Source organism: Pieris rapae, chromosome 21, assembly GCF_905147795.1.
Source record: "Pieris rapae chromosome 21, ilPieRapa1.1, whole genome shotgun sequence".
Lineage (NCBI taxonomy): Eukaryota > Metazoa > Arthropoda > Insecta > Lepidoptera > Pieridae > Pieris > Pieris rapae.
Window position 1 is genome coordinate 7,394,014 of NC_059529.1, and position 24,536 is coordinate 7,418,549.

General features: G+C 34.2%; 1 protein-coding gene across 3 annotated transcripts in view; it reads left to right on the plus strand.

Annotated features, from left to right (window-relative positions):
- The first annotated feature begins 882 nt into the window (after positions 1–882).
- LOC110993954 (phosphatidylinositol 3,4,5-trisphosphate 3-phosphatase and dual-specificity protein phosphatase PTEN) overlaps positions 883–24,536 on the plus strand; it is a 54,416-nt gene continuing 30,762 nt past the window's right edge. Inside the window, exons 1-2 of one of the 3 annotated variants that reach the window (XM_022260393.2) lie at positions 883–1,718; positions 19,482–19,654. In XM_022260393.2, coding sequence (XP_022116085.2) covers positions 1,484–1,718; positions 19,482–19,654 — 408 coding nt within the window. In that variant the 5' untranslated portion in view covers positions 883–1,483. The remainder of the gene's footprint in view (positions 1,719–19,481; positions 19,655–24,536) is intronic. The other 2 variants (XM_022260394.2, XM_022260395.2) reach the window with 2 other exon arrangements.

Genomic DNA, 24,536 nt, shown 5'->3' on the forward strand with positions numbered 1-24,536 from the left:
AGTGGGTGCGGTTATCTTAGTGCAAATAAACTAGATATGTATGTTTATTTTAGAGTAGGTATAGGCGTATAGCTAATCGATGTAGTATGTTTGTAAAGAGAAATAATATAGCATGTCACAGTCTGTTGCCAAGGAATAAAATATTATAATTGTATATAACGTCTGTATGATGAGAATAGTGATAGTATTAAGGAAAATCTAGGATGTTTTAAAACGTATAATACTAGATTTAGCTAAATTAAATCTTATTTTATTTAGTCAAGGTAATATTTTGCATGCAGCGTCTATGGATGCGTTTCCCATAAGAAAGTAAAAAGAAGCCAAAAAAGGTCAAAAATTAGTCAAAAATATAGTTTCGAAAGAAAAAAACTTCCTGAATATCCATACGGGGCTCTAGCGAAGCTTGTAGTATGTGCCTAACCCGTTTGCGCTAGTTGAATCTGTATGTCGTGTCAAGCTTGTCAGTCTTATACAATGGTATTGTACACTTTAGCAGTACAATGCAAATAAATATGATTGCATCCAGGAATCCAGGAGAAACCAGTTATTTGAATTAAAATTAGGTATCTTTACGGAACCTCGTTTTAGGTATTGTCAATGTCTCTAAAATTGACAAAATATGTATAAAGATGGCGTTAGTTATTTAATTTGGGATAAGATATTGCATTTATTTACTACTTTAAAATAAAGAGTACATTAAAACATTAAGTTTCAAATCTTGAATCCAAATTGTATCTTTTATAAATATGTATTGCTTGAATTGAACGCATCTGTATATATTTAGGACTACGCCATCTATTAATATATAAGTTAAGTATTGTATGTCATTTGACATTTAATGTCAAACCTTAACAATTTTATTTAACTAGAATCTTAATGTTGTTGTTGCGTAAGAAAGTAAATAATAAGTTTTAAATTTGATTTGCTTAAATAAATAAGCATAAATATTAATTGAGTAGTTACAAATACCTGCGTTTGGCGTGACATCTCTTGGAAGAAATTGGAAACTAAAATGAACAAAGAGAGCTAGCTAGCCACTGCTAGAAATTAAGGTTGTGTTTTATCTCTGTCGTACGAGCGTGAACGTGCAGAGAGCGAATGAGAGGGCGTTCAGACTTTCAGCCATCAATTCATAACCATCTTTCTTTCTTGTGCAACTATTTCTCGTCGGTCGAGGACTCGAGGTCTAGGATCTAGCGCGATCGCAGAATGGACGCCATTTGTGCGAGATAAATCGAGTCGAGCTGTAATTCGCGTCAATAGTGGGTGCGACGAGTGGCGGGCTGCGGGCGTGGAGTAGCCAATACTTATGCTATATGAGTGAGTGGTGCGTTGTGTCCTCGGTGTGGTGTGGAGTGTCCTGTGCTCGGAGTGGCAGTGAAGAGTGGAGAACGGCGGCGGGAGGCATGGCGGGCGCGAGCTGATCGGACGGGCGCAGTGTTCGCTCGCGCTCCGCCGGCCCCATGCGAGCTGCGGACGTTTTATGGGTGCATGCCTGAGCTGCCGGCGCCGTGAGCGAAAGGCACCCGAAAAGCGTTGGGTGCCGGGCGCGGTCGGGCCTGCTAAGGGCGCGGCGGCTGAGCGTCTCCCCCGGCGCGCCTTGTTACGAGCCATGGCCAACTCCATTTCGAACATCAAGATGACGAACCCTCTGAAAAACATGGTCAGCAAGCGCCGGAAACGATATATGAAAGATGGCTTCAATTTGGACTTAGCTTGTATCCTTTTCTGAGTGGTAATTATATGTTAGTGTGTGTTGCCAACCAGAGGTGAGTCCACTTTTTATCTCCTAACTGGATTTCATAGAGACACAAGTAGTAGAACCTGCTAGGATAGTTTTTTACTCAAGGACAAAGTATAACCTATAAGTCAATATAGGTAGTAACAATTTTGTCTAGTTGAGGTTATACATTGATATGTTATGAAATTTATCTTATATACAAGTAAACATATCACTAAAAACTTGTCAAGTCATTTAAAAGTATTGATGGAGACCATTGCATTATGCCAAAACAAGTATGTTAAACATTTGAAAACTACAACTAGTTTGTATGAATGTTACTATATCCAGTGTATAGGTATGTAGGTGAAAGATATCTTGCATAGCAACAAGACACATAACCTATATTTATATACATGGGAAGTATGTACAGCACTAACAAAGCAACTGATAATCATGTGGATCTAAAGATAACTTCTCTTGAGTATTTATATAATTCCAGGGTGTTATTAACAACTCAATGTCAAGTTTTATTTAGTTAGTACTTCAAAGATAACTAAGTTAGTCCAAACATTTATTATAAAGTGGTTAAACATTGTAGAGATACATTTTCTCATCATTCTTACTGAATTATACATAAATACTTAGAAAATCCTACATAGGGACATGGAAACAAGTTTTTTATTATAACTATTATTTTACTATTAAAAAAAAACAATAACTTCTAAACTATGTACTTTAAAACTATAATAAATAAAGTGGTTTTATAATTTTAAACTGTTCAATTAACATCAATATTTTTATTTAAACTATACCTATGTTTGCTGTAGCTGATACATAGTAAATGCTTCATTCAATATTATATAAAATATAAAACTCAAAAACTTAGAACATATTTTTATTAATAATACAAAGACCTTACAAATTTAGGTAGGATTTAAATATGAAAACATTTTTAATCGCCTCATAATTGTACAATATCTAACTCTATTATGTTAACTACCCAATACAGAGACATCTCTATCTTTTGATCATAATGATTCAAAACTTTTCATTGTTTATGAAACTAAACTAATCAGTATAAATTGTTTTACAGTAATTGTAACACTTTTATATGTTAAATATGTTAAATAATTTGGCATTATACTGATCTTAAGCAAATAAATTTTATGACACTGTCTCCTCAATTTTCTAGTTCTGTAAAAAAATTCCAGATAGACTTCAAACCAATTCAAACTAAACCAAGTAAATTGTTGATGTAAAATATAATTATGATATCATTTTAATTTAAACTTGTTATATTTTCAATTTCGGATGACTATTTTAATATGAACTATTTTTGTAAGCTACCACAACTTCTATGATATTGATTTATAGCTTATCTACACACTTCACATTACATGTGTTATATGGGGATCTAAAAATCTTTTTAGTATCTTATCTAGTTGCTATGTTGTATTAATATATGATTTTTTGGTTGGTTTAGGACTTGAATACATTTATATTATAAATATAATATTAAATATTTTATATTGTATAGATATCCAGTAGAAAGATATCGATCATAATATTCAGTATTCTGCACTTTTCAATTTAGTGAAAAATATTTTAATGAATAAAATAAATAAGTAGTAATAAGTAGAAATAAAATAAATTAACTAGCCATGTCAGATTTAAATAGATCATAAATAATGCCCGTGGCAAGAAAAACCTTATTTGAATAACACATAAAAATATTAATTGCAAGAGTATAAATGGGTATTAATTTAAAATAATAGGAAGTGTGTTTCGCGCGAACAAATGCAGTGACAAATTATCAGCACACGCGGCGGTCAGTCACCCTTCGCTCAAATGGGATTTATAAGTTATCGTATTGATAATGATAATTATTTAATAAGGAAATACCATTTTTGTTTATACGCAGCATATGAGTCGATAGTGACATTTGAAACTGTCCGCTCAGCGTTGCCATGCTGTCTGAAAGCGTATAACAAATAGGTCGCATTGTTAGCGTTTTAATGTGCATTGTAATGAGAAATAGATTTGAAATTATAACAAATGATCCGAGGCAGTCGTTAAGCATTACTATTTTAAGCTTACTTGACACTTGTGTTTAAACATTTACATTTTACATACATTATAACACTATTCCCGGTTCCGTTTTTTATTCGTATTTAAAATATTAGAGTGTTCTATTTTAATAAGGAGCTGTGTTAGCCTAGTGGCTTCAGCGTGCGACTCTCATCCCTGAGGTCGTAGCTTCGATCCCCGGCTGTGCACCAATGGACTTTCTTTCTATGTGCGCATTTGACATTTGCTCGAACGGTGAAGGAAAACATTGTGAGGAAACTGACACGTCTTACACCCAAAATGTCGACGACGTGTGTCAGGCACTGGAGGCCGATCACCTACTTGCCTACTAGATTTAAAAAATGATCATGAAACAGATACAGCAATGTGTGGCCAAGACCTTGTTTTTTTTTAATAGTTCAAGAATAGCGTACCAATTCCTATAAGCCTATAAGGCAATACTGTCCGTGGCTGGCACTGTACGTCAGATGTGCCTAATTAACTAAAAATTAAGCCTAATCTTCAAACAGTACTCAACGCATTTCCATAAACAATTTTCCACATTGTAGTTTAACAACTTTAACCTTCGCTTCGACTTTTTCTAACTTAATGCTTAAATGGTATAATTTATAGGATTACAAATCACGCTTGGCCGACTCCGATAATCCAAATGAAATTTTAATCGGCTAAGTAGTTCTGTCTGTGTATATGGTGACCATGCGTTTAAGGCAGGTCTATTGTCTCTGCCCATAATTCGGCTCCATTGTTTAGTTGATAAGGTCAAAACCTTAAAGAGGGGCCGCGATTCATTAAAACATTGATGTAATTATTTGTAGGGTGATGGTACACTTGGCTATTCTATACTTTAATAAATCTAACTAGTAGAAACTGTAATAAGTAGTATCAAACTCTTTAGCTTTATTATATTAGTATAGATAAAGATTTGGAAATACTCGTAAAACCCTAAAAATTTATATATATTAAAAAAAATGTTTTGCCCTATCCGATATAAAGTACCACTAAATTATTATGATATTTTAGACGTTGGAAAAGCTTTATTATAATTTAAAAAAAATTTGAGTGACTATTTTAATATGTTCTATTTTTTAATAAAGAAATAACTTCGACTTTGCTTTCATATTATGTTAGCGAACATAAATATTCCTTTTTATTTACACAATGTGTCGTTAATGAAAAAAGTCGTGGTCATAAGCGCTTTCTATAGAACTACCTACCAGTCGTTGTAATTACAAATGGTACTTTTTAGAACCCGAGCGTTAATTGCCTCAAGTAATCTGTACTGCGAGAGTAATAAACCAATTAAATATCAATTAAAAACGTATTATTCTGTATCGTAAATTAAAAGTTAATTTTCGTGTTGAGTTCTAAATACATATTGGGTTAATATTTCGATTATTATAACTCAGTTGTAAAATCTGCGATTTTCGTACTACTCTTAAATCAACTTGCGTTCGACTTTTGAATTATTTATCTAGAAAAATCAGTAAAAAAATCTGCGATTATTAGGTATACTACGGTAAAATCCAACTTGTGTTCGATTTTTGAATTATTTACATAGACGAATCAGAAAATCTACGATTTTTGTACTACTGTAAAATCCACTTGTGTTCGATTTTTGAATTATTTATCTGGACAATTTTTGTATTAAGGTCAATTTTAAATTGATACCTCGCTTTGTATTCAATTCGTAAGTCCTTATAACTTTTGTGTTTCAAACAAATGTTGCCTTGAATTCTTTTAAAGACACCGGGTCATATAAGATTGTAGCTATACAAATATCTAGTGGAGCGATAGAAGCCTTAAGGGGAAGAGGTCAGTTTGACTAGTAGAACAACTTTCTCTTAGGAATATAGCTCGAAAAACGACTCGCGTGAAAAATGCTGATGCACGTTCGATTCTTTTGCTTTCTAAAAAATTAAAGCTTGCGTTACGTACAATTTTAACAAAGCATTTATCGCTCTGTAACTGAGACTGTATTTAATGGTTAGTCCGATTGTGATGAAATACATACAGTACATCGTTCTGTATTTTTTAGTTTAAGTTTAGGCATACACTGAAAACTTTCTTCCATACTATGTATTTATTGTTCAAAATAAATTTGAATCTCCACCTGTTGTTACTCAACTAAGTTGCACGATCTGCGTCATTGAGCTTTGAATAAGGTCACGTTTACATTCGTAAGTACTTTAGGTATTTGATTTATATACTGAGTTATAATAAATCACCAATACAGATATATTATTCCATATTTATAATATTTCGCCCTACCCCCGAACTCAATAATTAATCCACAATTAATTGAATACAATCTGAGATCAGACGGTGACAGTCGATCGATGTCCTATATGCATTCCAATAACCCAATCCAAACCCTATGAAGGCAATCCATTTTTGGTTATGGTTAGAAAGTAATCTCTTCGCTCTTTAAACTCATATTTGATCAATATTTAAAAACAAATAAAACCGTACAAATAATATTTAAATATACATATCTATGTTTAAAATATATCAAATAGCATTTAAATTATTAAGTAAGTAAGTTAAAATCTTAAGATAGGATATTGGCACAGTTGAACTGTTATGTTCATATAATGGTCTGTCCTCATACACCGGTCCGACCTACTATGGATAGCTTATATCGACAGATGGATATTATAATTCGTCGATTGGTTATTGTCACACTTTTATAAATATTTGGTTTAAGATGTCTATCTCTATGGTCAAAAATGGATTGACATAGGTTATTGGGTTTGGGCCTTAGACATTGCGTTTATAATTAATAATATGTATGATAGGTGGACGTTAAAGTACGAAACAACTTTAATGTAATAGCAATTATCGAAGCGGCTGAAAAAGCTAAAGCCTGCAAATACAGGGGTCTAAGCTACGAATATGATTATGTCCCATTCGGTGTCGGACCCTTGGTCTGTGTGGTCCTAGCGATATAAGGCTTTTTTATGGATATAACAAAAAGGTTGGACATCACAGGAGACCGAAGAGCTGGCAGCTACCTCGGACAAAGAATTAGTCTAGCTATTCAAAGGGTAGCCAGCCTCTTCTGTCATCTGTATCACCGCTGCCAGTATCTTTGGAACCCTGCCTAAAGGGACTCCTTTTAATAATGTGTTTTAGTTTTTAAAGTTTTGAAATTGTTATTATTTATTTATTTATTTACACTTCGTTGCATTACATAAAAGAAAAGAAAAAAAAAAAAACATAATTTAATGAAAAGCAACTGGCGGCCTTATCGCTCGCTTATTAGATATATATACTCTTATAACAACTATTATAATAGTTTGATTAAATTGTTTAATTAAAAGTGATGTCAAAAAGCAAAATTCAGCACTTGTCCATATTGGTCCGTATAATGAATGCTTCACATGCAGAGAAATTGGACGTACTTCAACTTTATGTCACCGACAATAAATTGTATGTGATTTATTTCTGTGATGATTTTTTCTTTAGTGTCAATTTACACTCGACGTGTGTGGCAACTCGCCACTTGCCCTTGCGTCATGCGCGTCCTTGTCTATTACGAAGGTGTGGCGATGTCTCCATGGCAACCAGGCTTGACCTAAGGTCCTATCAGGTGTTCAGATTTTTTTAGTTTAATTGATGCTTTAAGAGTAGCGAGCTTTGGTTTATATGATTGAACTAGTCTGGTAGCAATAGAAGTATATTTTATTTACTTATTTATATATTCACACTTCGTTGCATTATAAAAAATCAATACAAACAAATTTATATTATATATTAATAATTAAAGGAATGCAACGGGCGGCCTTATCGCCAGGCAACCCTAGTGAAACAAAAAAAAAAGAAAAAATATTGATTACCAGATCCAAGTGATTTACCCACCACCTCGGGTAGACCAACCAACCTTTAAACCAGTTATTAAAACCATTATACTTTTTTTATAGATTAAATTTTATTGTACGCCTCTTCCGGTTCATTACCAGTGTAAATGAGAACCGCCATTATATATATGTTGACAACACTGGCGTCATTATAGTTCGACAGTTTTGATCCTGAATATTAAAAAAAATTATATACTTGTGAGTGAATGAAATGATATTAGTTCCCATGACTGCCACGCCGGTTCTTTTCCCAGATATCCTAACCCGCAAAGTTGAGACTTAGCGCTAAGTTTGACTCCCGTATGTCATTGCATTTCATATATAGATACACTATATGTATAAACTTTTGGTTGGAGTCATAGGTCTCTTAAAATGAACAACATTAAAAAAACTAAAATCAACAAGAAGATTGACATCTACTGTTGCGCATTGAATTTTGAGATTTTTAATTAAAAATACTGTTTACAGTTAAAATACGTTTATAGGTAGGAAACTCGAAGCATTAGTATCCCTCTTGTTAGTTCTTTAATAAGTCGATTTGTATGCATAGTGCGTTCGTTAATATTAGATCGTAAATTTTGGACATATTTTAGCTACTTTATTACGCGTTTTGACAGCGCGACCCAGTTTCCGCGTAGGCGCATGTAGTTATAATTGTAAAAACGGTTTTAATTTGAATAAACTTAGCGACTTTAAACAAATTACAAAAGCTACCAAATGTTGTTAGGTGAAAAATGTATTCTGAAAGCTTAAAAAATTAAGAATTTGGGAAATATGATAATTGGCTTCTCAACGAAAGACAGATAACATAATTGTGTAAATAACAAAGGAATAGATTTAGTTTGTGAAAATCAGTTTATATTTCTTTCGCCTGGCTATAAACAGCGGATAGTATCTCATTTCGGCCATACTATGGGCACAGGCGATGAGAACTTGGAGAAACTGATCGTGTTTACACTAAAGGCAAAAGATCACGTGATCTTTCACCAACTAGTTTTTTTATGTAATAGGAAGCAAACTGGCAGGATGCTCATCTGATGTAAAATGATACCGCTTCGCCGCCCATGGAAAACTGACATTTCCAAAAGGCTCACAAGTGCGTTGTCGGCCTATTAAGAATTGGTGTTATAAAAGACCGATCAAGTGAACGACTCATCGTCCACAACACTGTCATAAGTGACGCTGGACAGAAACAGATGGAAACAGATTGTCCGCTCCAGATGCTTGCTGACCACGTCTGCATATAAAGGAAGTGTGTGTGTGAAGAGGGAAATATTTCAATATTATATTTGCTTACTGGTTTAACCTGTATTGGGTTAATTTAAATAATATTGTATTATCAATGTAGATAACGGTGAATTAATGAGTTATAAGTTATTCGTTTTTGCACAAGGTTTCCCGGCAGGCTCGTCGTTCTATATACATATCTTGGACATGATATCTAATTAGTTTTTTGTATAATGAAAAAACCTTCCTTGCGACAACCCTTTTGTAAACCTTTGCGGTAGCCCTTGAGATTGCTTTAGTGCAAAAGTCTAAACTGATCGGTGTAGGTTCATTCGAAACACTTCAAGATACGTACCAATTCTTAAAAGGCCTGCAAAATACTCTTGAGACCTGTGGTATTGGAATTGACCATGTCGGTGTCACAGTTACATCAAGTAGGAAGTTCTGAGTCTTTTTTCGGTTCTATATATACAGATGTACGTGACAGTCATACTGGGTTTTGGAAAAATGGGCGGGGCACATGGCAAGAGGAACATAAAAGTACTAAATTGGTGCCCAAGGTACTTCTTCTTCAAGTGCCACTCCATTACTGGAGGTTGGCCAAGGTACAGCAATCGAAGAAGAGATAGACAACTTAGAAGGTGGATAAACCAAGTTAAAGAATTAGCAGCTGGTGCACGGCAGAGACTAGAGAGTGGCACAGTGAAGAGAGTGGTGCAATGCAGAGAGGAATTTTATGTCAGAGGTTATTTAGATCAGGCCTTAGCCAAAAAAGGGCACACATACATAAAACAAGATTGAAAGAGAAATTTAAATGTAAAAGTATCTACATTAAAATTCTGCTATTGTTAATAACTAATGTTTTCTGTATATGTAAGATTTAAGTGTATAAATCGTAATCCGAAGGTTCTAACAATAAAAAATTGTTCGCTAACGAACTCGGTGCTAGAAATAAGTCATCCAACTTGAATATTTACGGCCAACGCACCGCTACTTTGCTCACAGTGAGGCGGCGTTTTTGGGTTTTTATTTAAAGAAAGTCAAATATACACCTAACTTACCCCGTTGGTTCTGCGACCCAAAAAGTGTCTTGGGGGCCGATCTTCCGCCCATGACTTATCGCATTGAAATTATAGCAAATTAAAAATTCGCTTGTTTATTACGTACGATTACGTCTATTAAGGATACTTAAACTATGAATGTTTTTATATTTAAATATATACATTTGTTTAATATTAATTTATTGATGAGGGGGAATTTTGTTTCGTTTACCTTAGCAACGCATTTGCCTCGTTATGAGCTCTTCACTTGATATACTAATAGTGATAAACACAGTCCATCACCCCAGTTGACCCCACCAAAGCCTTTCTAAAATCCTTACTCAATGAAACATATACTTTTTCCTTTTAAAACATTGTTTTAGGAAGATACTACTTACTAGTAAATAATTGTTAAGGAATCAGTATATTTTAAAAACAGTGAAAAAATGAAAATCAAATTCCAAATAATTGAATAGCTCTTCACAGTCACATTTTCCTTTAGTTTTGTATAACAGAACAGGGGGCAAACGGGCAGGAGACTCACCTGATGTTAAGTGATACCGCCGCCCATGGACACTCTCAATGCCAGAGGGCTCGCGAGTGCGTTGCCGACCATTTAAGAATTGACCGCCCTGGGCTTACCGCTAACTTACTAACTAAATAGCTATCTTTTAACTCTTTTTAGTGCTGAAAAAGACCTTTACAGCTGCAGATGGTAACACTCATCTATTTTGGTATCTTTACCTTGATTTTTTTTCGATTTTTTCACAGACTTTGTACTGTCCATTCTTCATGTATATATTAAAATCTCCCATCTGCTTTTAGATCCAGGTTATAGTTCATTTACTGTTTTTTCTCGGTCTACTACACAGGATGATGCGTAGGATCTATCTAGCGAGGACGCGATTTCAGCGCGTCCCTAGTACGTCGCGCCCTAGGCTGCAGCTAATTAGCCTAAGTCCTAATCAGGTCCTAGAGGAAACGGGCATGCCTTAAACTTAAAAAGTGATTCCCTATAAAATTGACAAATGATGATCAGGAATACAGCATACAGCATACAGAAATCTGAAGTCTAAGAAGGTTGTATTGCCAGGTCATTATGGTTCATGCATAGTGTGTTAGCATTAATATTGAGAAACGCCTTCCTATCGCGTACTGTGTTGAATAAAGCTTCGCAAACACTCAAGGTCGTGGTACTAGTGAAATGAAACTTGCATGGCAACAGTCATGATTTACATACTGTGCGAGCGAGTTCTTAATTAAACTGTTAGGGTGTGCGTACACATGGTATAACAATTAATAATGAGTCCGGCAACAGACATGATATTTTAAGCGATTACGATATTTTAATAATGTATGAAATGAAAGACAAATAATGTTATTAAATTAATAATTTTATTATTCTTTATTTTGAATTAATGCGAGTTGATTAACAATATTTATAGTTAATTTTTTAATTTATTAGTTTGTGAATTTAAACCGTGCAGGGGGCCACCGGAGTTCAATGACATACACACGTGCGGTAGAATTATGTATATATATAAAATAACAGAAAAAAAAAGAATTATATTGTAATTTAGACTATTATTTGTTGTCCTATTTGACTTGTAATAGTTACATCCTCCCTCGCAAGGGGGATGCTTTAACCCGCTCGAGCATGAGACTCTATCGGGTGGTTTGTTTGTTCGCGCCCTGCTGATACAGGGCGGTACGGGGGCGGGCTACTAGCCCTTGGTGGGGGCTGCTGCGCGCGAGGAACAATGGCTCGACTCGCTGCGCGCAGCCGATGGGGTCTTGTCCGGGGTGTCAGTCCGGTGGTAGTGTGGGGTCAAGGAGTAATCTCGACTTGACCCTGGTGTCGTGATCGGTGGTATCGGGCAGCGCGCTGCGCGGCTCGCGGTCAAGCTCCGCCGGGTGAGACCCCCGGTTGCCCCGGGGGAGGCCCAGCGAGGCGACCAGCGGTCGAAGCCGCGGCTGCTGCCCTGGTGTCATGTCCGGTGGTATCGGCATCCGCGGAGAGCAGCTCACGCGGATACCGCAGGCGATCTGGCGGCCTGGAGTGCCATGGCGCGATGTTTTGGAGATGGGGATGCTGAGAGCCATCCGCTCGATCGAACATCCCCTTCGCGAGTCGCGCGACGAACTCGTCGATGGACTCCATCCGCAGGTCTCGCGCTATGGTGGCGTTTCTCACGTAGCGGGGGGCCCCCACTGCGCGCCTCAGGCATGTGTTCTGCACGGCGCGCAGTCTCTGCCGGTGGGCCTCCTTAGTGTAGGAGTACCACGCCGGCGCCGCGTACGTGAGATGTGGGCGCACGTACTGCTTGTACAGCGCGAGCTTGGTGCGGATTGGTATGTTGCCGGTGAATAGGGGGCGGAGTTTGCTCGACACCCCCTTCGCTCTTCCTACGATCCTCTTGACGTGGTGCCGCATGGTCAGATTCTGGTCGATGGTGACCCCAAGGTAGGTGACCGGCGTCTTCCACGGCACATCCTTGTTGTCCTATTATTTTTGTGAGCTTCGCTTATTTTTGTGAACAAAAAGAGAGAGAGGGGGGGGGAATTGAAATTTAACGTGTAGCTGATGACTATTTCATAACTTGTGCGCGAGAAGCCTTAAGAATCATACAATCAACGAATTGAGGCTTATCTCAGTTTAATTGATAGCATGAATTAGAAATAGAAATCATCTTCGGAGCTAGGTATAGGGTACAGTAAATACAATAAAAACGCCCTGGGGGTCTGTCAAATCATTGTTTAATTATTTATTTTACCTAAATTATCCTTGATGAAGATGGGCTATAGAATATTAAAAAAAACATAATACCTATTAAACTATTGGCAACAGAGTAAAGTATCTACATCTGCGATACCATAACTTCTTTAACAAAATAAATATCCAGCCAGGACTTAGATATAAATTTAGATTTATGGGTAGACATTTAGAACAGGTTTATATATATTAATTAAATTTGTGTGTGAATGTAATTTGTTTACATGGTATTCTACCACGATGCCACGTTCGGAGTTATATCGATTTGAGTAATGGCAGAGTGCGTGATGCATTGTGGGCGTATGGTAGGCAAGCGAGTCTTGATATATAATTAAACTTGTAATATTAAAATTAATGTAAGGTTCTATCTGATTTTATCAAGATTGGTGGAGTTTTGTTCGTTCTGGTCAGTGTTGTTTTGAAATGCGGCAAAACCTTGTAGGACCTGGGACAGTTTGTACCACGAAGAGATTCTCGTCATTTCAAGTTTAAAATTTCCCTAGTTTTATTATTAGTAAAAGTAAAATAAAAAATGCAACTACGTGGGAATATCTCTCATGAGACCTTATGTTTCTCGCATACTTTGGCACGAATACATTTTAATATTTTAACCAAATTTAAACATCTAAAATTAATGTCCCTTGCCAAGTTGCCAACTGTGCTGTTTCGGCGTCGGTCTTTCCTGATTTTTATCGACTATATTTAACTTTTAAAGGCCTTTTTAAAGTTTCTATTAAAATACAATTCGAAGGTACAATGGTATTCTATGATGCAATGCTAACACAGTAGAAGCGTGTGAAATGTTGGAAGCAGGAATTATTTATTTAATTATAAGTAATCTAACAGCTACTTAATACAAATTATTATACAAAATACAAATACAATACACAAAGCCAAAACAGATTACACAGATTAAATAAAAATCAGAAAACAAGCGTTAAAAGACAAAGTTACATTTAAAAGAAAAACAAAGGAATAAAATTAAAAAAAGCAACAAATAGGAATATATTATATAGGAAGTAAATATATATGACTATACAATTCTGTAGTCATAGGCAAGTGTAGGTCCGTCGCCTCGCTTCTGTTACGCTCTTGTTACAGTGAATAAAAATCGTGATGATCATGTAAATGATGAAACCTTGGTTTTTCACATGTTGACACGTCTTAGACTTGAGCTGTGGGTGCTGTTAAATAAACACTAAAAGACTAATCTCCGTCGTCATCCTTCTGCGCCTGATGACGTGATGTTCATGTCTTGTCAAAGTCAAAAATCATTTATTCATATAGGCAACACAATGTACACTTATGTACGTTAAAAAAATATTCATTAAATGCTTCTTTTTTTAAAGATTTACTGCCAGTCTTCTAATCAAGGGCGCAGAGCAAGAAGAACTGGCAATAAACTCTGCGCCACTCTTTTTAATCGCCAAGTTTTTTTTGTAAACGTTTGTAAGGAGCTGCAACCATTACACCATGTTCCACAATCATGTGTATACATATCAATGTATACCTGCCCCTCGGGGCATACTTGTGGAATTGATATTTGTATACTATATTCAGATGGGTTTATGTCCAGTTTGAATAGAGATAAGCCGCCCGGAAATCATTGAGTAACTGTAAACAAAAGATGCAATGAAAGATCTGCCATCACATTTTTTGTTATCAGATTTCGGCTCCGCACGTGTATAATTTATGCAAAGAATATAAATTATTTAATAAGTAATTATAACGTCTTAAATATATATATGCTGAATTTTTGTTTAGAAACAACTTATAAGAAAAATAGCGTTATTATTAATTTACAAATATCTTCCATGGGTGACTCATTGAGAGTGTCAGGTGATTAGAGATTCCAATGGGAAGCTAACTAACTACAGTTACAGTAAAAAGTAATTCTTTAACGGCAAGGTGGAACACCTGGTTCATGACGCGTCGGAGGTGATACTAAAAATTGACCAGTTCCCAAATCAGGAAGTAGACACGGGTATGGCAAGGAACTCTACGCCCCTCTTTTGATTTTATTTTTGTTTGCAAGGAAATTGTATTAATCTGCAACGATACGATACAAATAATTATATATGAAATTTGAAACGCATTTTTCGAATCGTTAAGAAATTTTTTGATATTAGTCTAGATGAGTTGAGTATAACACGTTATTCGTCTCCCCCATAACTCGGCTATTCAAAATAACATATTTATTTATTTTGAAATATAAGATACAGGTATAACTTATTCTACGTCATTATTTTTTTTGAATTTGAATGGGCATCCCTACTCATCGGCAAAGAAGACAGGCTGAGAGAAAAAGCCGGCGTAAACAACTATTGGTACTCTTTTAAAATGCCTGGGACTAGTCCCAGGCTCTTTTATTAGCTAGATAATCGTTACCTTAATAGTGAGCCTTTTTACACAGCTTTTCTTGAATATAGTTCTTAAATGTATTAAAAGGCAGAGATAAAAGAGCCAAGTTATGTTTCTGTAGTTATAATGATTTGTCAAGTCTATAGTTTTACGTACATTTGCACTTGTTTCAACTGTGTTATAAAATTAAATTGTATTAAATTAGTGTTCTTAGTTTTTGTGTTAAAAAAACGGTTTGACGAGAATACACTTACAACGCGATTTCCTATAACGCGGTCTGGGTTATAGGCGGGATTGCTGTACGCCTGTTTCAATATGAATTATGAATAAGTGGGTCGAATGTTAAATGAATCAGACGGTGACTGATCGGAAACCGAACTTAATAATTAATACGATTAATTTTGCTGGGTAAGTTTATGTTTGGGCATGGGGCATATTATATTATGTGAGTCTGTGATACGTTTTCTTAAAAAATTCTACGTGATGGCCATTAAACTTGGATATATTCCTCAATTTAATTTAATGTGGATAATAATAATTATAATTAATACACATTTAATTTAATATAATTTTATTACATGTATATAATGGCAATCAATTATATTGTTATTTTTGTATAATATGATATGTGTGAAAACGCCGTTGTAAATTCTTTGAAAATTCAAATTCAAAATAATTTATTCATATTAAGTAAATGCTTCTAATTTTACAAAATTTATATTTTGCGGTACTTAAAATGTATCTTTTTACAAATCATTATACGTTATTTACATGATTTGAATATGAGATACCAATGCACAAAAACTTTGCAAACACTTGCCTTTGTACGCGTCAGTATTATAAATCGCGGATTAGAGATACAGTGTTGCTATGGTTACGGGGTTTCTTTCATTCTTGTAACGTGTGAATTTATGTGTAGTTTTTCCTTTTAATCGTAGAAACGTGACGAGGTCTTGCTAGGAAAAACTTAATTATAATCCTCGTCTTAATTAAGAATGCATTTTTATTTGAAATTTTAATAGGTTTCTTATAATGTGTCTAAGAGATTAATTCTATAATTATTTTTAATAGACAGTTGTAATTTGCAACTCCATGAAACAATCCTTCCTGTACCGTAGTCTAGACTAATATTATTTTTTGGAATCTATTCATTTATTGCACCAACTAATTAGTCACTGATACATGCATGTAACACACCCACAAACATGATTGAACGTAAACTACTGGACTGATTATAAAAAAATCAAGATGATGATAATAAAAAAATTGTAAGGAAGACGGCTACATATCCATATTATAAAACCAAACACTTAGATAATGAACATAGCAAAACAGATGACTTTGATAAACAAAATACTATATATGAAACAGAAAGCATATAAGTACATTAATATTCATTCATAATATTTATACTTTACCAATTTTTTACAAAAAACTTTTAATCTCTCTATCTTGGTCAATTGAATTTTTCTGGTACTCCACCGACTTCTTTCATTTCGTCAGCCCTCTCTTTCTCTTCCCGGGTGGGCCTTTCCGGCAGAGACATATCTTTTTTGTATCTCCCTTTGTTCGAGGTAGAATATGCATTATAAAACAAATATCTCATATAAGTGAAATAATTTTATTTTATATATTTCACAACGATCCCCGAGCGATTAACATAGAAAAACTTTGCGAAACGAATCTTGATATTAAATATTCATGTACTAGGTAACATTCTATTATGAAACTAAAACTCAAATCTAGTTTTATATGTATTTTTTGACGTTCATAAGTTTACATTGTGTTACCTAAATGAATAAATGATTTTGATTTGAAAGATCTATGGAATACGGGCTTGACTAGAAATTTAGAAGATTTTGGTAACGATCAAGAAATAATTATGTAATTTTATGTGGAATTTAACACTCGCTATGGTGAGGGAAATCATAGTCGGAAAACCCTTACATAGATCAGGTATGGGCAACTTTATTAAATCTCATAAATAAAAAGAACTGTTCGTATTTATAAATACTGCCTAACGCATAAATCAATATTCTTGAGAATTTTTTAAGCTGCGGAAAATTTTATTTTTCTAGGTAAGACTTTTTTAGTATCTAACTACAAGTAGACCTAAGTTAAGATACTAAAAAAGAGTATCTAATTAAAAGTGTTTTTCTTTAGATTTTACACATTTAAAGAAAAACACTTTTTTACGGATTAAAGTAATGTATTATTGTATTTAAATTTATAATTATTTTAACATAATTTTAAATTTAACCGACGTTTCGCCTGCTTTACAGCGTGCGTGGTCACAGTGACCACTATTTCGTGTTATTATTTTTGTGTTATCTTTAGATTTATAGGTACCTATGAAATATTTTTTTTACGGTGGTTGCCCATATATGACATAGATTGTTGTAAAAGAAGACTGACTGATCCATCCGAAGGCCCCCGTGGCTAAGGTCGGATCAACTTGGTTAGCACGTTTCAGGGTAAAACGCTGTTGCAATCACTAACCGTATTTGTAGGTTTCGCTACAGCTCTTTAAACAGCTAAAACCTACCTCCGACTCAAATAGGCTGCCATTCACATATCACCGGTACTTTTTTTTTCCCGAACATAGGGCAAACAGGCAGTATGCTCACCTATTGTTAAGTGATGCACATGGACTCTCAGTCCCAGAGGGCTCGCGAGTGCGTTGCCGGCTTTTTAAGAATTGGTACTTACGCTCTAGCCTTGAAATTCAAAACTATTTAAAGGTAAACTATATGCTTTTTATAAATTTGACAAATATTTGAATGATTCTAATCATTGGGATTGATTTGCTCCAGTTTAAACAATTTCTATAACTGAAAGCTTGGCGATTAAAAAGAGTGGAGTTTCTTACCAGTTCCTCTTTCTCGCTCTTGACTTGCGAATTTGTAGTAAATGTAAATTTACTTGTATAATCAATTTTACATCTTCTCTGTTGACTTTCATTAGAGTAAACTTAGTTATATATATGAATAAAGTTTGAGTTATATTCAAAATCAAAACTGTAAATTAAGTATATATAAAAGGCCGGCAACGCACTCGCGAGCCCTCTGGCATTGAGAGTGTCCATGGGCGGCAGTATCACATAATATCAGGTGAGCTTCCTGCCCGTTTGCCCCCTGTTCTATAAAAAAAATATGATGCTTTCGTCACAGGTGTTTGACTAGGGAGTCCTCAATCTAAACTGTACTATACATTTTTATTTATTTATTTATTTATTTCACTACATTTTTCTATCTTAACAGTAACTACTACTACGATAGAATTCCAAAATAATTCGCACACCAACTATTCTACATAAAAACATTTAAAAAATTAAACATATATTCCTAAATCTCATAACTAACAATATAGCAAGCAACTCTTGTGTTATAATAGCTAAAAACACATCTAACGACTACAGACTATTATCGTTGTCCTAGAGTTGTGAATTTTTGTGAAGAGCGAGGCGAACGAGATTAATACGAGTTATCAAAGAGTTATACTCATTACGAAACCTTGAAATACTTTGCAATTGTATAATTACTATATTGTAAATATGACAGCTTAACGACGTAATTTGACTGTAAGTATTTATTTATTTATTTAATAATAAAGTGGTGCGAACACTGTCGGACTGGGTGAGTAGGGTAGTATTCAAAATTCCTGTGTACTCCTCCCTCAAAGGCCGGCAACGCACCCACAAAAACACGGTGTCTATGGGCTGCGATGGCTGCCCTTTGGCATCCCGCTCGTTTGCCCCCCTATTGTATAAAAAGTGGGCAGCATCAGTATGCTGAGCTGAAAGAGAAATTTTATATTATGTACTGTAAATGATTTGAAACGATCAAACAAATTAAAGTACATAAAAATGTATTTTCATACACTAATACTTAATAAGAATTTTTTAAACAGATAATTAAAACAAATTCTAAAAGTTTGGTGCCTGTAGCAGTGTACCTCTATTTATTGAGCGAGAGGTCACCGGTTCTATATACCTACCATACCTTATAAACATTCGATTTGTATTTGCCATTCTGCTGCTGTCTTATACATAACTATTAAGTATATTTATAAAATTGATAAAGTAAATATTAATCTATATAAATTAATATTTACTTTATTTCAATGAGACAATCTAGACCATATGGTTATAATTGTTATAGTTACAATTTTGTCCTAAATATTTTAGTCTTAGGATATTATTAATCATATTAAAAAGATGACATGTAGTCCAATGCAAAACCCATTGTATACGCACACATATTCCTACACTGTAAACTGGGAAGACAAAGGCTCCTGAAATACAGGTATATAAGTATGTATTATATATATGTATTAAATATGTTATCTTTATGTACACTCTATGAACGCTGTATTTTATATGTGGACAATTTGTTTCCTTAATGCACAATCAGATATAACAGACAGGCTGATAGCCATGGGTTTCCCAGCGGAGAAGTTGGAGGGCGTTTACCGGAATCACATTGATGAGGTGTACAGGTTTCTGGAGCAGATGCACAAGGACCACTACAAGATTTATAACCTCTGCAGCGAGAGGAAGTACGACTCCACGAAGTTTCATGATAGGGTGAGTTGTTTTTATTTATCAGTGGCTTGTGATTTGACAGTTCTCTGTTCGCCATTTTGACCAGCTAACGCGAGAGACTTTTGATTTGATGTTATGTGTAAAAATGCTGCATCAATAATTAATGTAGCAGATTTGTTTATTTATATCAACACACCTTTTCCCAATTGATATCTGACATACGTGTCTTGCTTAATCCACTATCGTGACATTCCACATTTTCCAGTGCCTCCTGGATTAGATCCAGGTATGGCCTATCCAACCAGACTTCACCAACCGCGGTTGGCGTGTATATTTTACTTTAGTGTTCGTTCATCCGTTTCCATTAAAGATTTACTGAGACCTAATAGTATTACTAAGAAAGAAATGGGCTCTAAGATATATATATATATATCTCTCTCTCTCTCTCTCTCTCTAGTATATCAATATGTAATGTATTTTAACGTATGGGTGTAGTCCGCCAAGTTTAGATTTTTTAGAGGCTCATCTGATGTTAAGTGATGCAGCTGCCCATAGACACGACTGTGTTGGCGGCCTTTTTTTAAGAATTTGTTGGCTGTTTTCTTGAAGGTGCTTAAGTCGAATTGGTTCCACATAGTGGTGGTGGTTGTGGCAAAAACTTAAAAACACTCAGTTGCTGAATGTCACCCATCGTGTCTTACCATTGATTTAATACGTTATATGTTATTTTAGTTAAATTGTATATGTGGTTATAAGTTTATAATATAATGGTTAAAAAAATTGGAAGAATTATTTTCATAATAAAAGTAAGGATACGGTATTTTCTTCATACCTATTCCTTGATAAGATATTTGTTACGTTTAAATACGAAAGTGATATAAGAGTAATAAACACAAAACATGCTACTGATTGCGATCCAACCCTTTTTCCTGATATTTCAGTGTTAAATGTTAAAAAAAGTGGAATATTTTGTAATGATTAATTTCATCAAATTTTAATTAAGCAAGCGATTTTACATAGCTATGGTCTGATATATTACGATATATATATGTATATGTACTCAACATTGCTGTTATGTAATTAGATACTTAAATTTATGTAAAAACTTGGGTCCCAACGATAGCGTTAATTTTAGCGGCATTTCCTTATAAAGTAAATTAATTATGTAATTATTCGAATATTGCATAAATATGCGAATAATACGATTTATAAATTAAAGTAATTATAAGTACTTATAATAATAATATATTTGCAAGAATATAGAATAAAAAATGTTACGATGGTACAATCTAAGTTAGCATATTCTGCCACACATAATGGAGTGCAAATCTGTTTTAAACGGTATTTTATATAGAAGTTACATACATTATGAGTCATATTTTTATATACATTCTTATATTATTTGTAGTGATAAAATATAACATTATTAAAATATATTATAACGTTATCAAATTAATATTAATTGTAATGTTTTACGCAAATAATCATTAAATGTATATATGTATGTATGTACGTGTATGTACACGTTTTCCAGAAGTGATAGACGGTTGATTTTGAAAACTCTAGTAGGAAGTTTTTTTTTTTGGCAAATTATTGCAGTGCCATACAAAAGGTATTTTTCCTATACAATTACAGGTTATTTTCTGGTACAGCCAAAAATATAGGTACATATAGTACATATATACAACACACACGCATTACATACTTGAGACGAACCGAATGGGAAAAGAAAAAAAACTTATATATCTTTCATTATTATATATTTTATTTGACTTTTTCTCTTTGATTATTGTTATTTTGTCTGTGTGTTTTTGTTTACTTACGGTAGAGAATTAATGATAGCCTTAATAAAGATTTCCGAAAATTAATTTACGAGCATTACACTAATTAAGCAACGTTAAAACAACATTCTTTAAATCTAAAACAATAAGCCTTCAAAAATATATTGAAATTAGTCCCTTTAGGCAAGATTTATTTGATTTTTTCTTTTAAGTAGTTGCGAAGATACTGGCAGCGTTCCGTTCCCCCTTTTAGTTGCCGGACTAATTGTTTTATTTATTTCTTTTATTAAAGTATTATTTATTTATATATAAAATAATAATATATATTGGGGCCAGTGCACTCTACTTCATAGAAACATTCATGTATTTTGTGTCTAATAAAGTTCTTTCTTTCTTTCTTTATTTTGTCCGCGAAAAATTAATAAATTAATTTTGTCTGGTAATTATTCGAATTTGCTGAAATTTGCGAATAAGATTTCTTGGTTAAACTAACGTTTAAAAATCGTGACTACCACATCTCCGCATAGCAACCGAAATAACCTTCACTGATAATGATTTATTTTCCTAATTTGTTAGAAACTAATTCAGTGTTATATATTTATATGTATAAAATTGATTGTTAATAATGATAAACGTAATGGTCAATTAGTAATGGTATATTAATGTTTTAAAATAGATTTTTTGAATGGAAATAAGTTTTTTTTATGAATGTAGAGTTTTTTTTCGTTTGTATGAATTGAGTTTTGGAACGTAAAATACCTAAATATTTATTTGAACGTTATTTATTAATTTTCCCGTATCACCTCGACGTCCGCCGTTCCACAACTGAACGTTTTTCAAGGCAGTTTTTGCCGCGCACCACCACTTTATGGAACCAGCTGCCGACTGAAGTATTTCCGAACCAATTCGACTTGGGGTCCTTCAAGAAAAGAGCGTAGCAATTCTTAAATGGCCGATTACTCACTCGTGAGCCCTCTGGCATTGAGTGTCCATGGGCGGCACTTATCACTTAACAACAGATGAACCTCCTGCTCGTTTGCCACCTGTTCTATAAAAAAAAATATGTACATTTTACTGTCATTTTTAAGTTTTAGTTGCTTATGTCTGTCCAATCTTTATGTTTAAGCGATTGTATATCTCACTAGCTACCCCCGCGTACTTCGTTTCCCCTTAATGTGATATTTAGCCTACAATTTTGTTATGGTTCGGTTTTTCGGAGTGAAAACTTTTTAGATTTTTGTGAAGTTTTTTTTATTATAAGTTTGTTTGTGTTCAATTATAAGTTTTCAATTAACAAATAAAAAATAAAATTGGGTAGAGAAATTAAGGTTTGTAGGTATGTATTTTTGTATGCTGTATCATAAAAAAAACAAAAAATTGTCTAAAAAATAACAGTTTAGGGGTTTTTCACTTTTTGTTTGAACCGATTCTCAGACATACTGAATATGCATAAAAAATTCATAAGAATCGGTCGAGTTATTTTATATATGTATATTAGATTTTGTTTCGCACTTCTTGGGCTCGCTTATTAATTGAAACTTTATGCTCAGAGTGTTTGTTTGGAGATCGCTCGAAAACATGCAACGAAGGTAAATAAATAATTAAAAAATTATTTTTCTAAATATTTTTCAAAAAGAGCAAAATATTATGGAATCAACTATTTGGATATATTTTGACCAATGTCGCGAACATAATGTTATATAACATGTCGTGCGACACGTACATTATATTAACGTTGTGAGTCATATGTTAAAATGGAAGCACGGAAACAATGGAAGATAATTGTGTCGATTTGTTTTATAAAAAAATGCATTCAATGTTTTTATGGTTGACATGCGTGGCTAAAGTAATTAGGTAATAATATATCATGTGATGACTCATAATGCTATGTTACACCAAAAGATATCATTGTCTCCAATTCGTTACCTATGCATTTCATATAACATGCGCAGAGGCGATGGGCACTTGGAGAAACTGATCTTGGTTGGTAACATCACGAGTCGTGGTCACGCACGTGGTCACTGCACGTGGTCACAGCACGTGGTCACAGCACGTGGTCATATCACGGTCACGAGCACGTGGCCGTTCACCAACCAGATGGAAAACCAAACCAAATGGATCATGTGAAAGACTCATCGTCCTCAAAACTTTACGCTGTCATCAGAGAGGCGCTAGACAGAATCCGGTGGAAGCAGATAGTCTGCTCCAGGTGCTTTCTTGTTGACGAAGCTCAGACATGAGCTGCCCATTAAAGAAGACAGCTAACATACATTATATATAACAAAAAAATTATACTAAAGATATAGGTGAAGATGGAATACATAATAAAACAAAAAAGTTCAAACTACGATAGGAAAACAATACAAATGATTAAATACATTTATTTAAGTAATACCAAATGCGGATGTGCTCATGATGCATGTTCTAGCTTTGTTGATGTTTCAAAGGAGTATTAAGAATAACTATGGATATTCTTAAAACTCCTTTAAAACATTTCTGAGATAGCTTCAATAGTGGTCGTTGTATGTTTGGGTTGAAGCAGAACCACCTTCCGAATTTTATAGACTCTGACTAAAGTCTATATATCTTTTAAAGAAGATGTTCTGTAACTTCTTGGAAGATATAGGTTCATCTCTATGAAGTAACTGTTTAAGCTTAATTTAACAAAGGCTATTCCAATTTTATTTTGACTTGCATTAAGAGTCATAGTAAAAATAAAATAATTAATGAAAAGAACCTTTGACCTTTGTTGAGGAAAGCACCAGCTCTGGGGTATAGAAATGTTGGAATTGCATCTATATTGCATCGACATATCGTCATCGTATTTCTAGGATTTTATGTGGATTAGAGATAAGTGGTTAATTATTTTCCGCGACGTGACTAGAGTCATGACTTGCAGTAATTACATGAGATTGACTGGAAGTGTATGAAATTCTTTGATGACGTAACTTTGGAGAATTTGTTAGGAAAATGAGAATATATTTAAAAAAAATCAGTGGCGCTACAACCTTTTTTAGGTCTTTGCTCCAGATTTCTGAATCTGTTTCATGATCATTTTTAAATATAATAGGCAAGCAGGTGATCAGCCTCCAGTGCCTGACACGTCGTCGATTTGGGTCTAAGACATGTCGGTTTTCTCACGA